The sequence below is a fragment of the Temnothorax nylanderi genome, unplaced genomic scaffold, assembly GCF_030848795.1.
Source record: "Temnothorax nylanderi isolate EJ_2023f unplaced genomic scaffold, tnyl_v1.0 TNYL_tig0017_pilon, whole genome shotgun sequence".
NCBI classification, from domain to species: Eukaryota; Metazoa; Arthropoda; class Insecta; order Hymenoptera; family Formicidae; genus Temnothorax; species Temnothorax nylanderi.
The window spans coordinates 291,509-310,641 of record NW_027249079.1 but is presented as its reverse complement, the minus strand read 5'-3'; the positions used below and the strand labels follow the sequence as shown (position 1 = coordinate 310,641).

Genomic DNA, 19,133 nt, shown 5'->3' with positions numbered 1-19,133 from the left:
TCTGGCTCTTTACAGCGAGGGGGAGGGAGGGAAAGACCCTTCTAATTAAATTATTTTCCTTCTTTCATAAATGCTGATATTAAAGATGTATTTGTCCTCGAAATTATGGATATCTCATACCTTGGGGTGCGCGAGATTGGAGCGCGTTATTTAACGCAGAATCGAGTTTTTTCATCGTAATACCTTTTTATGATTCTAAAAGAGAGCCAACTCTTTTTGTCAAAGGTAAAGTGAAAATAATAGCGCACGCGCAAATTGGCACGTAAAGGGAGTTTTATTTTGCGAATTATACCATTCAATCTTATATGTATGTGTATATCGTGAGCAATTGAATTAAATGTAAAAGAGTGAATACACCGTGAGAAGCACAACGTCCTATAAACGTAATGGTAATCCCGCAGCAGATTTCTCGCGAAACAATGCCGATCGATTATCCGCGATGACGCCGGCGCGCTTTAATGTCGTAACGTGGCGCGTGCCGCCGTCTGCAATCGCATTTACAATCTGGCTGGAATTCAATTCAATGCGGCGCGGCGCGGCGGTGGTCGTTGCAGCGAGCCGCGCGCGGAACCTGTTGCCCGGGATCCGCCAGATTCGCGAGATCGCGTACCGATAATCGCGAAACACGGCGGCGCGGCGGCCGTCTATCGAACGTCGATTACTTTGATTGCGAGTACATTAGCGTCCGCTAATGTCCGGCGCTAATGTTTCTATGAGCGTTTCGCACTTGCAGAGAAACCGAACCGCGACGTTGGGCGCTTTGTCGACGTTATCGTTCCAGTAACAATCGTTATAATGGGACATCGGCCTGCGATAATGGAAGACCATGAGGCGATTGTCTGACGCACAATCGGGAATTTCCTGGTATTAAGGCATTTTGATGAATGATGTAAATCGATCTTTCATCGGTCCGATAATGACGTTTAATCATCGTGATCTTCCACTGTATTGCTACACGTTGAGAATAACGTCGGCGACACTTGTACACGTTTCAGCAAATTTCAGTGATTAATATCAATAGCAAATCCGGCAAACGAATCCATTTGCGCATCATTACGTAATGGATAGATCATGATGTTTTTAGATAGTTAGTTGAGATAAACTCGTAGTCAAAACAGCCAGAAGACGATAGCTAGAGGATATATCAGTTAAGTAAGATTGCAACTGTGCCGTAACTCGGCATATTCATAGCAGAATTAACGATCCGTGCCTAACTTAGGTACCCGTTACTCCTCTGGGAATAGCTGGAAGGAAGCAAGAGGTTTCCCTAGGATTCCGTGAGTACTTGCCCTCCTTTCTGTCTTCCTCCTGCTTGTTCAGGCGGAGGAAACGCTCGGCGGATTATAGGTAGTTAGCTCGTATTTGTCAAGTTGATCCAAGTATTATAATAATAGTGAAAAACGAGAAACAGCGAGAGAGAAGGGGCAACTTTGCGCGAATATATATATATAATTAAAATAAAATAAAATAATAATTCAATTAAACCGAATAATTCAATTAAACCAACACGACGGAGATTTAAGATTGAATTTTCTCAACTCGCGACGTTTAATCAATACCGTGCTACCCCCGTCGTATCCGGCAACAGGTACGCTAACTTCAACGAGACGATCCTGAAATCGGTATTTGTGCGAGGAGGGTGTGTGCAAGAGAGTGAGAAAGGAGAGAGGGATGGAGAGAGGGCCGGGAAAAAGGGGGATGAGCGAGGGTGTATTACGTTCGACCGAGCTGACGGCGCTGGAATGGCTCGAATATTGGCTAAAAATGTAAATTGCCTCGACACCGTGCACCCCGACGGTTCTCTCAGCCGTTTCGACGTACCCTCCCCGATCGCTGTGTGAAATAATTGAAAACACGCGTCATCTCCGGGCCATGCTGACCAAGAATCGTTCCCTTCCCTGTATCGACGTTGCTTCCGTTCTATGTGCTCTCGACGAGTGTTGTACTCTTGTGGAAAATATTTTTAAAGGGCGAAAGGCGAGAGAACAAACATACTGTAAGTACGCAGAGAGGCACTAAACTTAGACGCTGCATAAAATATTTCGTAAACTGCATTTTTATTTTATTGCCTCGCACGCTTTATAAAACTTTTATTCTCGAAGAAGCATAAGTAATAACGACACAGGCAAAGTATCATGTTATATCTGCAGTAGTACATGCCCGTGTATAGTCAGCCTTTTTTAAGTGCCGGATGATCTTTTCTTAAATAACTATTGATTCAGTAGTACGTGCTTGTTATATCATCAGAATATTTGTATTGCGATATATGTGCGCACATAATACTACAATATTAAAAATTCATTTAATTATTTAAATAGCTGGTATGAATTAGTAACTTGAATTTCGTGGAAAGACACGATTTATCTCTTTACATGTATACATCGTTTTTGGGATAGCTCATATTTCTCGTAGCATCTGTTTTTGTCTGAAGCCTTTTTTGGATGTACAGTGAATTGCAGAAATGGTTGGAAACAGCAAGTGCGTCGACCGTGCTCGAACGTTGCGAAGAGAAAGCACGGGAGGAATTTATTTTTGCGTCGGGGAAACGTCGCAACTCGTGCCGATGATACATCACTGCGTCGTGTAACGGACGAAAAAAAAGGAAGAATTTTTTTTCCAAAATTCCCCCTGAAAGCTGCGACACGTTCAATTTGTCATTGGTGCGAGGAGCCCGTTTCGTACCTCCCGAAATAACGCGCGCGTTAACTCCGGCCTTTAGGAATCGTCGACTTTGACACTTTCATTCCCACCTTTGCCTCCATTAAACGACCGCGTACCTCTCTCCCGCTTGCGAAGACATTAGAGGATAAGTTCATTCGTTCCTTTTTCTTTTATTGAGTGATGGACTACGCAGGATCTTTTTCTAGGAATTCAGATCGCTCTTTATCGGTACAGACTAAATAAATATACAGATTTACATCTCTGAGATATTTTCTGAGTTAATGTTATTTCTTTCTTTACGTCTGCATGTTTTCTTGGCAGAAGCGGAGTTAATCAGTGCCGAATTAACTGTAAGTGAATGCAGAATTAATCAAATGCAAACTGTAGCGACGGAAAAAGTGCCGGTATGCCAGAAGCACGGAAAGCGTAGAGAGGCATGCGGCAGATTGAACGAGGGCAAAGAGAGAATGCGGAAATCGAGCGTGGCCGGAGGGAAATGCGCGATATAGGGTGAAAAGGGGGGAAAGAGGGAGAAACGTAGAGGGTGGCGCGTACGAGAACAGGAGGGAGATAGAAGGAGAAAGAGATAGGAGGAAGAAAGGGAGACGGGCATCGCCAGGGAAGGACCGGGTGGTCAGTGGACATGCTACAGTCGCTTTATCCGTATTAATGCGGAATAACGCGCGCAATTATTGCTTTGAGCTTGCTATTTAATGCGTGCACCGTCTGCACGCGTCACGTGTGCATTATCATATGCACTTGTGTCGCGGAGACGCGCAACCACTGCACCGCGACTAAAAGGTCGGGTCTGCTGTCCGGAAAAGAACCGGGATGTCCTGACGGATTTGCGTTGTTGCGAATTAACTCTGCGGATCGAATCCTTTTATTTGAAACAAACCTACGTACGTATACTACAACGGACCGTATCTATCGCAGCTCGTTCAATCTGACATTTCGAATGAATGCCGGTAGTGACAAATTGCAGGTAGAAGGTAGAATAAATTTTAGAATGATATTAGATATTAGAAATCTCTCTTTTTAAGAATCTTTATTTTGGCGAATTTTTAAGTCGCTATATAATTAACGAATTTTGCGCGAACAGATCCGCGAGCGAAGTCACGTTAGTGAACAACGAGAGATCAGATTCGCCGGACTCAATTCAGCCGGGCTTAATCCTTCGGATTTAACCTATGGGCCAAATCCATAAAAAAGCTCCCGCTCTTGTATGCCTAGCTATTGACGCGGGATCGATTCGGATTATGGGCCCGTGATCCCGGATGATGAGTGTCGCGGTCGATATCAAGGCTTCCAATTCGATATACGCGCTCGCGAGTCGTAATACCGCGAATATCGTTGACCGAACGACCATCCGGCGTAATCCTAATTGGCGATTGCAATTTGCGACTCTGCGTGATATTTTATGCTCGGATGACTTTTTGAAAACGCCGATCGCCTTGCTTTGTACGGGGCTCGTGCGGATTACGTTTTTTTGCAACTGTGTTTTTTTTGTTTCATTGCGATGAGAGGAAAAGAATTATAGTGAATGTAAAGCTCAGCACGGATAATTGCAGTATTGATATTGCGATTAAGTGCCAGGTGTTGATACCGCTGCTGCTGGCGATTACCCTTGATCAATCTTTCGCTTTAATGTGAGCACATATGAAAAATTCACGTACATTTTCCTATGGCGGAGTATATCACATATCTCGCTGTTATAACGATAACTTGTTTTATCACTGCACTCTCACGCGATGAGCTGCTGCTGCGCTCAAGATAATACGAGATGAAGAAATATTGGAAGATTTCGCTGAAGGATCGCTGTTTCTGCTCCTCCATCATGCAGGATGATCCTTAATCGTAGATATGCGGTGAAATAGAAATCTGTCTACATTGTATAATTACGCCTAATTAATGTAGTAGAAAAATATTTAATTGAACTGACGTTGAAACGTCGTATTATTTATTAATATGATCTCGCTTATTATACGATCCGGTAATATTAAATTCATATATTCTTATAAATTAAATTTTTGTTTTTTTACAAAGCAGACAGGTTGCATCGAGCATATCCATGCACTACTTAATTCTCGTGTGACGTATATTTGTTTTTTTCATCGTCGTGTTAACAAATAAACGATTTCCTGGCATTTATTAAAAAAATTTTTGAGATCTAGTATTAGAAAATAATATAAAATGATCTGTATGAGATACATTGTAATCTTTTCCGCAGGCGCAATACGCAGAGTATCTCGTTTTTTATTCGTCTGTTTATGTGTATATGGCCGGCGCGCATTGTTGTGAATCATTTTTCAATATGTGGACTATTTTTCAAAAGTCGTTTTATATACCCTGGGACGGCACGCATATTCCACATATTTCCGTTGGAATTCAAGCCACGGAAAAATTCAATGAGAGGTATACTGATACGCGTTAACCCTTCACTTGGGCGTGACGATGCCGCGCGTTTGATACTACACGGTTTACACGGGGAACAACGATAATCGAATTGCATTTTAATACGATAAATACAGCGACGGAAACACAGAGATACGAAGAGATTCTTTGCAGCTGGCCGTTTCAGCAAGAAATGTTACTCGGGGCATTAATGAGTTGACGCACTTCGTCGGAAATTGCATTTGGAAATCCCTTTCGGGATTCGATCGTGGCGCGAGCATCCCATTCTACGGCCGTAACGGCGGTCTTCCGGCCGTGTTCCCGGGGTGTCCGCGCGGGAGCCGCGTCGCGTGGAAGGGGGGCGCGAAGGGCTGTTTTATGCAGGTCTTGGATTTTATGCAATGAGACTGCAATATCAAACGGCGCGCGAGCGGAGTGCCGTTGAATAAAATATCCGGTGCCGTTGAGGAAAAAAGCACACGAGACGGGCGGGAAAATGGGGCGCGGAACGGCCGCCAGACGCATTTCGATTTCCCTATACCTGGGCTGCTGCTGCTGCTGCTGCTGCTGCACAATAGATACACACGGGGACCATGCGGCCGCGCGGGATCTCGCGGGTGCATTAAAGTGCCGCCTCATATTCCCCGCCGATCGTTGCGGTAATTTATTACGCGCCCGATCGCACCTCGCCGTCCCGTTTGCCCGTTGTTTCTTTGTTTATTGAAACGCGGCCTCGATATTACTGTCGCCCGGCTTTTTAACGCATCCAGAAAGGTCTCCGAGTCTTTCTCTTTATTCGTTCGAGAGAAAAGTCTGAATTTTTCACGAATCGTTTGCACACGACTGCAGATACCTCGCGAACTTTCTGAAGAATATCTGAATAGATCAGGATCGGGACACGTGATGCGATATTCGCGTTCGTGTCGGCTCTCGTACATAAACTCGTCTCATTTCACGGCATCGTTCTATCGATCTGTCACGAATTATCTCGTTGCTTCGTACTATTATTTTAGAATTAGCAGGGCTATTATAGGCAGGTTTAAAAGCGCGATACGCGCTACAAATGAAGTGCCATCTAATTATAACGTATTATGCGCTTTATCCGCGTAATTAATACGAAATTTACACACCCAGCGATTGGTCATATCAATGGCCATACCGACAATGTGCCCTCTCCATTGTTTACGGTCACTCAGCATCGTGTTTAGCAACTTGGCCAACTTTTGCGAACGAATAATCTCGCTTGACGTCACAGAGTGAGAAAATGAGACAGTACGAGAGCAGTGGAGTGCAAAGGCAGGACACTATGAAGTAGAGAGGGATGCGAGCGAGAGAAAGAGAGGGAAAGAGATAGAAATAGAAAGAGAGAACACTTCGAAACTTAGATTGGTGTCACGTTGCTCTCGGCGATCTGAAAGTAAGAGACGAGGGGGTGGAGAGAGAAATGTCGAGGAGAGAGAGTGCAGAAGAGGATAGGGATAGATAGAGGGAGAGAGAGGAGAGAGAGAGAGAGAGGAGAGAGAGAGAGAGAGAGAGAGAGAGAGAGAGAGAGAGAGAGGAGAGAGAGAGAGAGAGAGAGAGAGAGAGAGAGAGAGAGAGAGAGAGAGAGAGAGAGAGAGAGAGAGAGAGAGGGAGAGAGAGAGGGAGAGAGACGGGAACACTGTAACAGCACGATTCGAGGCGGCTTAACCGGCAAATCCGAGGTAAGATCCCCCGCGAAATCTCTATTTCCGCGAACGCCATGTTTCCACGGCGTTCCCGTATGCCCGTAGCCGCCGGAAGTGCTCCCCTCCGCCTCTTCCTCGGCCTCGTTCCTCCTGCCGCACGCCGATTCTAAAACCCGGGTCTGCCTGCGTCGCGCGGGCGCGTGTCTGCCATGTAAATCTTAAAGGATTACACTCATAATTGCTTGCGTCGCCGCGTAATTGAAGAGCACTTAGACCGGCTCAGAGCCGATGCGATACGTGACTACGTCGAACCCCGGGATCGAAGATCCCGCGCCGAAACGATTCCGTCACGAATTCTCGACACGAGGGTTGCCGTCGTGCGATGCGCGAACGTGGCAAAACGACGTCCCACGTTGGTCAGGATGCAGAGGATACACGATGCCAGCTGTTGACTTGTGAATGTATATTCGTATCTTCCATCTTGCAGATATAGAAAGACGACAAAAGTTTTGACAAGAAAACAATAGCTGCTTTAATATTAATTTATATCAAAGAAACTTACTTTTTGAATATGAAATACCCGCACGTGTGAACTTTTGTCAAAATACTAAAAGGGCAATTATAAAATGTAGTAATCATTAACATAGAATATTCTAGACATTTTATTGTTTGAATACTGTGGATGTTATGTATAGATTTTGAAAATTAATTAATCGGTCAATATTTCTTTCTTGGCTGATGCTGCGATGACTATATGAATTTCAAAGACACGTATGAGAGAGACAGTTTATAACAATCTCGTTATAAACTCGCTATATTATTTCGAGGGTACTCTTATTTAATCAATCGCTCCTTCGCTTTCGGATCTTCGCTATCGAAGGTAATCAATCTCAAATTCTGACACTCTCTCAATCGCGGCTTTATTAACTAATGCAATCGTAATCGCGCGATCTTCGACGCACAGCTCGTCGACTTTCGCGCGATCCGATCTATACGTCCAAACTTAGTCAGGCACCCCCGTGGCAAAAGCCTAACCTCGTGATACCGTCGGGCTTAATGGATTAATTTTGTAATTGGGTGGTTTGTATAATTGAGGCACAACTATACGCGACTATATGACCGGAGACGGTACCGGCAAGGGGTTGCGACAAAATTTTAACCGAATTCTCGGAGACCCCGCTCTCTGCCGCGAGTTTTGGACTATGTTGGAAAATGTCAACAGTGCGTTACCGGTTTATGGAAAAGTTGGGGGATACGAAACTATTCCGGCCCTTTGTCGGAAGCTTCCATCGGCGCTTTGTAGTACGGAGCACCACAATCGATTGGCGTTTCAGTGATTTAGCTCACAAAGTGACAAGTCTGTCAGTCGATGCGGTCGCGGCGAATATTGTCCGCGTTTTAGCAACTGTTATTGTAAACGAATGCGGTATCGCTAGCAATTGGGATATTTTATCGCGTTAAATTTCTTAGTTTTAAAATATTAAGTTAGTTTCGAGATATCAAACAGTTTCTATTTTTATAGAATTCTATTTTCGATGATATCTTTTGCAACTCTCTGTAACGATTTTTTCGATTATTAAGTTAAAAGTTTCGAAACATTTTTTTTTCAAAATTCAATTGTTTCGAAGCATATCTTTTAACGTTTCTTATTTTTTTTCGTGTTTCAGGTAGGTCTAATAAGCAATAGAATTGTGTGTTCGATACATCGACGGAAAATACGTGCGAAGAATTTAGACAGTATGATGATGACAAACCTACCCCCTGTTATGCTGCCACCCATTACGGACTACGGGATGCTGACGCCTACTCTCGGAATAAAGGTGAGTTGATTTATCCTGCGGTAACCTCAACAAAGAAACTGAGTTTCGCGAAGATACGAAAATACAATCAAAGTACCAATTACAATTTCTAGCTGTGCCTTATCATCGTATGCTTATTTAAAAACGCAAGCGTCAACGCGTACGAAACAGATCGCATGAAACAATTTCGAGTTTAGTCCACGCAAAAGCACCGTCGATCGTCCTCAAACTGATATTTTCTACCGACAGTTTTTTGACAGGCCGACTATAAAATCGTTGCGGGCGATTTTTAGCGATGATTGTAAACATTTCTATCCAAAAAAGAGACTATTGCGCGTTCTCTCGCCGGTTCTCATGTCTCTACGGTTTTTTCCTCCCTCGGAGCAATTGGAACGTTTTAGTGCCGATATAAAAGCACCCGTGGCGGATCTCTTTGGAGCATCGGGTATCGCCTTTCATCCCTCGGCTTTTACAGCTTCACGCTGCACTCCTGTGCGAGCGCCCTACAAGCCGCGAGATATTAATTAAAATTCCGTCCGAAATACTTCCAACGCGGAAGTGAGGGGTGAGTACGGTGTATTGGCTAACCGGCGCGGCGTGGGACGGGCGTTTGCGCTGGCGCGTCTAATTTACTCGGCGATCTTCTCCACGTTCTGAAATAAACAAGCAACAACAGCCATCAAAATTCCATTATGCTACTTACGTCAACTTCGCGTGAAAGCTAATAGTTGCATTCATAATGCTGCAAGCGAGGGATGCAATTATGTTAAGATAATAAAAAAATTAATTAAAATTAGGATAGAGTAAATCTCTACAACTGTGTAAAGAAGAAAATAAGATATTAAAGTAATATTAAATTATGTGTGCAAAAAATGTGACTGTATAAAGTACAGTAAATTATACCTTGTATGAAGTATATATTAACGTTAATATCTTATTACATTAATTTTTTTTTAAATAAATAATAGACTTTTCCCCTTTTAAATATAAAGTTACGTATATGACGTTCGCCATTATATCAAACCAAAAAGTCGTAGAGACTGGATTTTCTGTGTAAGAGAAATGATCAATTCCCTTTTACATTTTCGATGTACTAACTTAACTAACTAAACGGTAGAAAAGCGAGCTAATAATCGATCGTGCGGTGAATTCCACTGGTCATCATACGCGCGTATGCGTTGTTAAATACGTGACTGCAATTTTCCAGATTTTCTTGCGTTGTTTACAGCCGCAACCGCATCACTGATGCTTAGCGAATTTGCGTTGTTACTATTCAGCTTTTCAGTTCGCAAACGTTATTAGTTTGCCAATGAAATCCCGAATGCAAATCTGCTTGAATGCACATTCCGTTTTTACACGTGGCTATTCTCGGAAACTTTTCCGCTGGAGAGTAGATCGATAAATAAAATAATTGAGTCAGATTGTGCGGAGGGCATATGTATATAAGATAATTCGAGTTACCTTTAATTGTATACGGAACGGAATAAGGGTCTGTCTGAAATGACCGCCACGGAAAAGTCGTGAAAGGTGAGATCTTATTACAACAGATAACTTGTACAACTTATCTTCGTTGTCGCAAAAGAATGCGTTCTGTTTCCCTTTACGAGTGCAGAAGGGGGGGTGCTGCCTTTCAAACAGATCGACGAGGCGTGCTTTCAACGATAGGTAGTTAGCGATTGAGAGGCTCCGAGATACTCTTTGCGTTATTCTCGATTCTTTCTCTTCGGGCCGAGTCATTGTATTTTCCCGCGGTATCGTATTTCCCGCGGTGGTTACTTTAACTTTAATTAAACTATTTCCAGCGAAGGATAACCGTATAGAATATAAAGCTATCTCGAAGTCCGGCGTAAAACGCCATTTCCATTATTATAAAACTAAAAAATTGCGCTTGAAATTAACTGAATATTATATTATTGTACTCGTACTTTTTATTGCTCGCCGTTCGATCATCCCTCTCAAAAAGAAAATCGACTTCATATTCGAGAAGTAACCGTATCTAGCTCATGTAGAGGGATATTCTAAACTTCGATATTGAAAACATCCCTCGTAATTCATCTTCTGGTAGTTGAGAAAAGTGGAGATAGTTCTGCGACACGCTGTATAAGGTTTTTAAGAGTTCAATGCAAAGAAGTTTGTCGGCTCGTTGCGGGAAGTATACAACGCGCGCGGATTCATGTCGGAAAAGGGAGAGAAAAGAGAGCGTTTTCGGGCTGTCGGCAAAGAACCTGCTTCTATAGAAGCGCTGCCGCGAACAAAAACCTGAATAACATTAACTCGCTTAATGTATTCCCTTAATTTTAATACACAATGCCCGTCGGTACGAGAGCGCGCGAGCCGTGTTCTCGCAGCTAACCACCGGCGAAGATTCTTACCCCCGTTAACCTCCACATCTTAATCTTTTTATCTGATTAATATTTATATTTTATTAACATCAGTCTCGCTTTTAAATTAGAGAGCTATATAACGGTATTTATTATAACTGTCACGATATAAACCAAAGAAGCCATAAATGATAAATTCTAAATTTATCCCGCTATAATTGTTCTTTCTGTGTAACAAATAGTGTATTATATCTTCATATAGCTATCCCCTTCTGACTCTATCGATGAAGATTTGATAGCTTCGTCTTGTCACAAATCTATTTTTGTAATGATTCTCGCCGCCGCTGTTTGAAACAGCACTCGCGGACGGTGGCCCGCGGGGTTTCTGCTTGATGTTTCGCGCAGCGAAGATTACGTTGAGGATTCGATTTTCCGCGCGTCACTTTGATCAATTTCTGCGACCGTTCGACCGGAAGGATATTTTTCATACGCCGGCGGGGCGTTTTCTTTCTCGCCTAAAGGCCGCGTCGTTTCACAAAGCGTCCTCTCGAGTACGTCAGGCCTGGCCGATCGTTCTCCCGACGGTGTGTTTCATATTTTCCTTGCGTTAATCGTGTCCAGGTCGGTTGATCCCGCGCGTATACCGGGATCCGGCGGCCCCGCTCGAACTCCCGAGGCGCTCTGACGTCATTCGTATTATTTCCACTTGCGTCCCGCGCGCGCCACCGCGCGCCGCGGCCACAGCCGCCCACCTGTCAGACGCACGCATCGCACGCGCGAGAGAGCGAGAGAGCGAGCGGAGCGGCTAACGCGTGCGCGTGCATCAAATTCGGGAACGATTTGATTGTTGCGGAGAGCGACGAATTAATTTCCATTCGCGACGTGCAGGTGTATACGGGGCCGAGTTTCATCCGTCTCCGTAACTGTTCGTTCGTCGCGTTTATTAATAAATGTTACTCTCCTGATATTTATTCGCGCCGGAAGAGACGTCGGCTAATTGATTAACAACGAGAGCGCGGCGTATGCGACGCCGTAATAAATTCGCTTAATTTTCAAAACTCCGCATTCTCTCGTTCCCTTTAGCACTTTATTTATTACTTTTCCCTCTTTCTCCCTCCGTTTCTGGATTCGTTAATTTGTCCGTTATTCATTGTAATGTAAGAATTCGGATGCCGCGTGTAATCAAATTAAATTTATCTACCTGTAATATATCCCATATGCGCAATGATTTTATTTCAAATTGTATTTCGATATTCTCGTTTGTAACGGTGTGCCCTTATCGAGCCGCGATTGTTCACTTGATCGTCCACGCATGCACATATACGCTTATTGTACATGGCTGCACGACAAAACGAAGAGGATGGAAATGCGCATGAATATCCTGGCACCCCGTCGGTGACCTCGTCTCTTCGTTTGCATACGCAAACAGTGGAATTAGGGCCGGACACGTCGCGCTGCATGCTCGATCGGAGGTCCTTTGCCCCCGGGAGCGCGTTATTGTCGTCTCGAGCAGGTTATTGTCGTCGAAACACGTCGGAACAATCGACAATATTGCCTGAAATTTGACGGGTCCTCGGGGCCCCCGTTGGCATGCCGCGTTTGCCAAACTCTCTCCTGTCCCGACTTCTTTCCGGTTGCGTCAAGTACCTAATTTGATTACGTCGTTTGTGCTTTCTCTGTTTTCTAACGAACTTTATAAATTTTATTCGAATTAGCTTCGCTGAATTTGTTTCGGCGTGGCCTCGCAAAAAATAAAGTCATACTTCAAAATTAACGAATTCTAAAAATAATTAGAAGTGTATTATGATTTACTTCTAATTTTAACTTACCTAGTGAGAATATCTAAATAAATTAGAGTCCACGTTATTTTTTTTATTATTATTATTATGTCTATCCAAATAACGAGAAATACCCTCGCGATTTGGAAGGAATCCGCGAATGACTCACGGATTAGGAGCTTTTCGCGAAAAATTCCTGAGCGCGACGAGGGTTGATTTGAATTTTCTATGTCGGCTCAGCCTCGCGGCGTCCCTCACCGTCACGCGAGACACGTCGCATCGAATATTCCATAAATAAATCGACGTTTAATAGAAAATCGGAGAACTGCGAGATACCTCATCGCTCACTGTCACGACGCTTCTCGCTACCGGTAGCTAGTATCTCAATAATATTCAGTTTATAAACTTCGAATGGATCCCTTATTACGTTCCCGACGTGGCCCGCCCTTCTTCCTTATTATCATTTTTCCAGGGGTGTCTCCGTCGCGCCGATTTATTTTGCGGTCTATGAGCGTCGAATGAATATTTAACGTCGACACTCTTCTATTATCTCTGCTCCAATTTCGTCTGTTATCTGGCTTACTTTAATTTTTGTACTTTATTGTTGGTGGAAAGTGTCGATATATCGACAAATCGTTGAATCAATAATTATTTTGCATCTTAATCAAAAACATAATGACATGCTTGCGCCGAATATCAGTGAAATGGATGGATCCATCACAATCGATCAAGCATTGTTCGCGTCTCGATAATTTAATGCTCAAGCGACTAACGATGTATCTCAGGCCATCCATCTTTTTCCATTTCCTCCCGAATTTCGCGCGCGTGAAGATATACAACTTTCTTATTTCGGAGAGAACCGCCTATCTCCTCCTAAACAGACGAGTTCCCTAAATAGAAAATTCACCAGTGATCTCTCTTCCAATATAACATAAACACCTCTAAAATATAATATATAAAAAGCTATTACAAATTTAATTGTACTAAACTCGTACGTTTGACGCGAAATAGTTTCACGATGATTTTCATCTTATTCGACCGATACCATCGTCATTTGACTCCATGTGTGACTTCACGCGATAATAGAGCAACATTAGAATATGCCGTATCTGCGGCACACGTATACGTGCCATTGCAGAAAATTTCCTGCAACTGCATTAACCTGGAACACGCGGAGGTCCGAAAATGCTCAACTAACCGCGCGCCGCATAAGCTTCTCGATAAATATGCACAATCATGAACGGTAAAAAGGGCTTAACAGTAGGCGCGGTATGTAAGCGACTATTGCACTGCATCGGAATAACGACTAGAGGGTGAACTTGGGTTGCCCCCGATTCCGAAGTTAGCCGCATCGTTGACGCTTTCCTATTGCCCACTGATTTTCCCGGCTCGCGGCCGACGCTCGCCCTCACCCGTTGCTGCACGCCGCGTTTTCCGCGCCCGCCCGTCCGCCCGCTCGCGAGCTCCTCTTCTCTATTTTATTAGCCCGGTTACACAGCACGGCCTCCGAAACAATAACCATTGTTATAGACTCCCGCGCGGCATTTCCAGCGCGCCACGTTTGCAGGCCGCAGCTTTCGCGCTTTGTTCACACGCAGACGAACGAAGCGTTGGTACTCTCGCGTTGGAGGAGACGATGGTGTAGCTTTCAGATGGGTTTTGCGTCCCTCTCCCGCTCCCTCCCCCTGACTATTTCCAGCCGGTCGTAACCATCGCCGCTAACGTTTGCTGTACTCTCTCGTTCGCCACCGGTCCCCGTCGGCGTTCTCCGATGTTGTCCTTTTTTTTTCCATTCCGCGTTACAGTTTACAATGCGAATCATTTCGAATGCATGCGGCTTTTTAATTACATACCTAGCCGGAAGGCCGATTTACGATTTCTATAGAAATGGAATTCCGTTTCCATGACGCCATATCCTTCGTACTTTATCGATATATTTCTCGTGCGTGTTTTAGCTCGGAGCGAGGAAAGTTTAAGGAACGCGGGCGTTTCCAAGAGACGTGCCCGACGAAAGTTTCGCGCCGCTGAATATTTTCCGCTAAATTTAGTTGCGACTAAAACGCGTGACAAGTGCCGGTCCTCTGTAACGGCGAAACAGATAAGCGACATGTTTGCGAAATATTGTGAAACGGTACGTAACTCGGAAAATTGAGAAAGAATTCCAGGAATAATCGAGCAATCCTCATAATGGAATCTTCGCGTGCGATTATACAGCCATATACATACGAGGGTGTTCGACTGTACACGAGTACGTATTTGCCCTTCGATAATGATAGGGTGCGCGAGTTTCCGTTCTCGTTGGAATTGCCTCGTAGCTGCTGTCTCGGCTGCAGTTCCCGAAAACACGGCTGTTCCCTATCGGTATCGACTATCCTTCCCTCCCGTAATTAAACTAATGGAAATCCGACTCAATGCTTTTATGCGATTTCACCCTGTATGTGTACGAGCGAGCCTCAAACACCGAAACGCAATCCATTCAAGATTCTGGGGCGACAAGCGAAAACCACGAAACTCCGCAACTTCGGATGCATGTGGAGCGATTATAACGATTAAATGGAGTTCGCGCGTTGATATCTATCCTAGAAGAATGCAAAAGAAATGCATGAACCACCTTAAAGATTATTAATTATACACAAAGAACTGTATAGACTTTAGCACGATATATATTATTTTGGAAAGATATTTTGTTCTTGTTTTCGCGTCCGAAATTTCTTTCGAATCCGCACAAATTATTATTACACAATCTTTCCACGTTGCAAGAAATCCAAACTCGGAAAGGAAATGTTTTTAGCCTAAATCGACCCAGCGTAATACACGTTGCGGTTGAATTTGGTTTGCAAATGCCGGGGCGGTTTTAGGAGAGCGCGAATGAAGCTCGCGCTGATAATAAGGGAAGTGAGATAGCCGTTGCATGTATTGCATTACACGTAATGAAAACAGCTATCGCATTACGCATAATTACAATGTTATTTCATTATATGCGAAATAATTTGCGAAAGTTTGCGAACGCGTGGAGTAATTGGGGGATGAGCAGCGTTATGTAAATGAACTGGGGATAATTGCGCGTCATTGTTCATTATTTTTTTATCAAAAGCCGGAGAGCGCGTCGTTAACAGTCCCTTTGTGAAAATATTTTATTGTTTTTAATTAACGCCGCGAGAGTTGGCGCGATGTAAAAAAAAAGAATGTGTTACGCTCCCTCCCTCCCCCGCGCGATTTCCCGCCGCTCGAGCGAATCGCTATCAACTCGATAGGAGAGGGGGGCAGATCTCAATTAATTTTAATTATCGTTAACAAAGTGCCGAAAAGATGTAACGCGACACGGTTGCGCGGCCGTTAAAAATTAATGACGTTCGTCAAAATGGAACGCCAGGGTAAACACGCGTTGTCCGATACCGAAGACTCGAGAGTCAATTAATTGCCCTGATGGACGTGATGACGTCGCACAAATGTCGCGTTTGTTTTATACTCGTTTGTTTTTCACATTCGAAATCACGATCGTGCCTCACTGTCTCGGTTTGTTTCAAAAGGAACGTCCAATCTTCGTTTTTCGCGTGAGTCCGAAAGTTTCATCAGTTTTATCTCGCAATATTTTTGTAATTAAGTATCTCCAAAATGACACGGTTACTTGCTCTCGATAAGCGCAAACTTTATTTCTTGATATCGCTGACTTTACTGTCGAAAGTCGGATTAGGGTGAATAAACGTTGTTCGATAGCGGGGTTCGATAGCGGCATTTTGAAAGGAAACACGACGGTCCGACTTCAATGAAAAATTAATGTCCATTTTCTCACATCGGAAATTTGGGGATTTGGCGCGTGAGAACGTCGATAAAATAAACGGCCAGGACGAAAGATGAGTCTTTCAATTCTTTTATGAGCTTCACTTCCAGGGACGTTGAAGATCAGCGTTGTTTAATCTATGAAATAGCGTGATGTGTAGGATACTAAATCGTTCTGACTCGCGAGAAATTTTTAACGCTGCGTCAGCTGTCTCTTTTATGGAGGAAAATGTGTCTTTTGCATTTTCCGTTAACGAATAATTGTGCACAGTTAATGGCTGCGTATGCGTTTATTGCACAGCAAATTTTTCTAAATATACACACGATATATATAAATTGCGGAATGTTTTTTCTAACGTGAGTTTAAAAAATGTGTCCAGTATAAATTGCTTTTGCAACCATGTCGTAACTGCTGACAAAGTAATTTGATACGTAACATATCTATTACAATGAATTGCGGTTTCCGTCAAATTATTTATTATTAGAGACTGAGTCAGGAAAAATGGCGTTTGTGTCACTGAGCCATTAATAATATTTGAACGATTAATATTTGGACGTTAAAAGATTTTAATAAATTAAACATTACATGTATGTGTATATTAATAATATATAATGAAAAAAATTTAATATTTCTTAATTTTAATTGTATGAATTATAATATAATAATATAATAATAGAATTCTAATTGTATATTAATAATATATAATGAAACAATTTAATATTTCTTAATTTTAATTGTATGCATTATAATGTAATAATATAATAATAGAATTCTAATTGAAATATATAATAAATTATTAAGAAATTATAAAACATTGGAGTTTAGGAGAAATATTGTAAGCTTTTAACGAAAACTAGTTAACTTTATATGGTTTTAGAAACTTACGATCAAATATCTTTTGTCGGCCATCTTGCACGTTATGCACCGAGCATAAAACAATATCTTGAATCTGTGATGAGATGTTTTGTGCCGAGATGCATCTAATGATGTGTTCTGTCAGGTCTCGAAACGAATTTCACAGGAATAACAATGTCTTCCTGACTGGCGGCGCTCCTTTCTTTAGCACGTCACTCGCGCATTTAGTTTGACAACTTTTCAGCATTCGGTTCGCAAAAGTTTTCCGCGCGAGAGATAACGATAGAACAGTGCAATCAGCGGCGTAAACGGGATTTTTAGATTGCCGATGGAAACAGGAGGTTGATGCGTAAGCACAGTTGGAAATTTCTTTTCAAGAGTAAGAAAGGTGAGGAAATAAAACTCGTCTCGCAAAATATCCGATATTTACTGAGACAGAAAGTTTCTGCGCAAGCTTTTAAGAGTGTCTAAGAGTCCGATAATTTATTCCAATAAGAATCGATAATTTATACGTTGAAGAGTTTGCCGGACGCGTTAATTCTTGATGGCTTTAACTGTGGCTTTAACGCGTTTATAATCCATGTTTTAATTATATTTTAATTTATCTACGTAACAATATACAGCTGAATATAACATTTAATAAAATAATATTCTCTAACATTCAATAAAGCAATTTTTAATTGGAAGTTATTACGTATATTGAAGATTCTTTATTTAATTATTTACTTTACGTAAATTAATATAGTTTGGGAAAAAAATAAAGCTTTTACATTTGTACTAAACCCAGTGAATTTTTTCCAATGAATGAAACTAATTAAAAATTCTACTAGATGATTTATATATTTGTAGAAAATATTTATATTAAATTTATAAAGTTTTCATATTTATATTGAGTAACGTATAAAAATATATTATGCATTAATGTTATTGTTAAAATTTTATAATTGTACATAAATATTTTTATTAAAATATTATATTATATTCTATATTACATTTAAATTTATATGATAAAAGTATAAATATCGTGTATAAAAAAGCACTATTGGAAAGATATTTAGATAATAAAATCTACTACAATATATTTTTGGTAGCCAATAACGTTTGTTAATTTTGAAATTAAAGTATTTAATAAAATTTATATAAAATTTACTGTTGCTAAAAAATATTCTTATAATTACTTGAATTATAATATTTAATTTAAAAAAAAAAAAAATGGTTCAAGCCTTATTAATGTACTGCGATGTACAATAGTACTCCATCCTTTCTACTATAATTATTTTAATTTTGGATGATGCAAGCGCGTTATTGTTCATTATTTGCACAAAGAGCAGGGCGAGTAACCGAGGAGTAAATCAAATTTTAATTACATTAACGCCGTGGTGCATTCAATTAATCCTGACTCCTTGCTTGGTGTGCGAAAAGTTTCATACATGAGAAATAATCAAAGTATCCCTCTCCTACGTCCTCTCTATATTCCCTCCCCCCCTCGATACAGTCTCGAGGGTGCACCTCTTCAAGTTCAAGTCTTAGAAAGCGGCTCATCTCTTGTAGCGAGCGCTTATATACTCGTCTCGCCGCACTCGCTCGAAGTATCGGACTTTTTTCGTCCGGCCATTGTCTCCCTGTGCACTCGAGGCAAGTGGCGGTAAACAGGCATCGAGAATTTCGTCATAGACAATGCGGTTGTCACGCGATCTACCCTGTGCTGCCTCCCGCTGGAAATGGGCTGGGCAAGAACGGAGATGCTGCGATACGATATCGCCTATAATATGCTCCGATCGTCCGGGAATATCTCTGGTCGATGCCGAGCTTCGCGAAGAGCTTAACTCGGTCGTAACTGTTCGATGTATGAGTTCGACAATGGGAATTCTTCTCGG

At 42.2% G+C, this 19,133-nt stretch overlaps 1 protein-coding gene across 5 annotated transcripts in view; it reads left to right on the top strand.

Moving 5' to 3' along the window:
• Positions 1-19,133, top strand: part of Heph (polypyrimidine tract-binding protein 1 heph) — a 384,945-nt gene that overhangs the window by 141,704 nt on the left and 224,108 nt on the right. For 4 of the 5 annotated variants that reach the window (XM_071698916.1, XM_071698919.1, XM_071698918.1 and 1 more), the window contains exon 3: positions 8,390-8,542. The exons of the other annotated variant lie outside the window; for it this stretch is intronic. In XM_071698916.1, the coding sequence (XP_071555017.1) occupies positions 8,390-8,542 (153 nt within the window). The remainder of the gene's footprint in view (positions 1-8,389; positions 8,543-19,133) is intronic. 5 annotated transcript variants of the gene reach the window in all.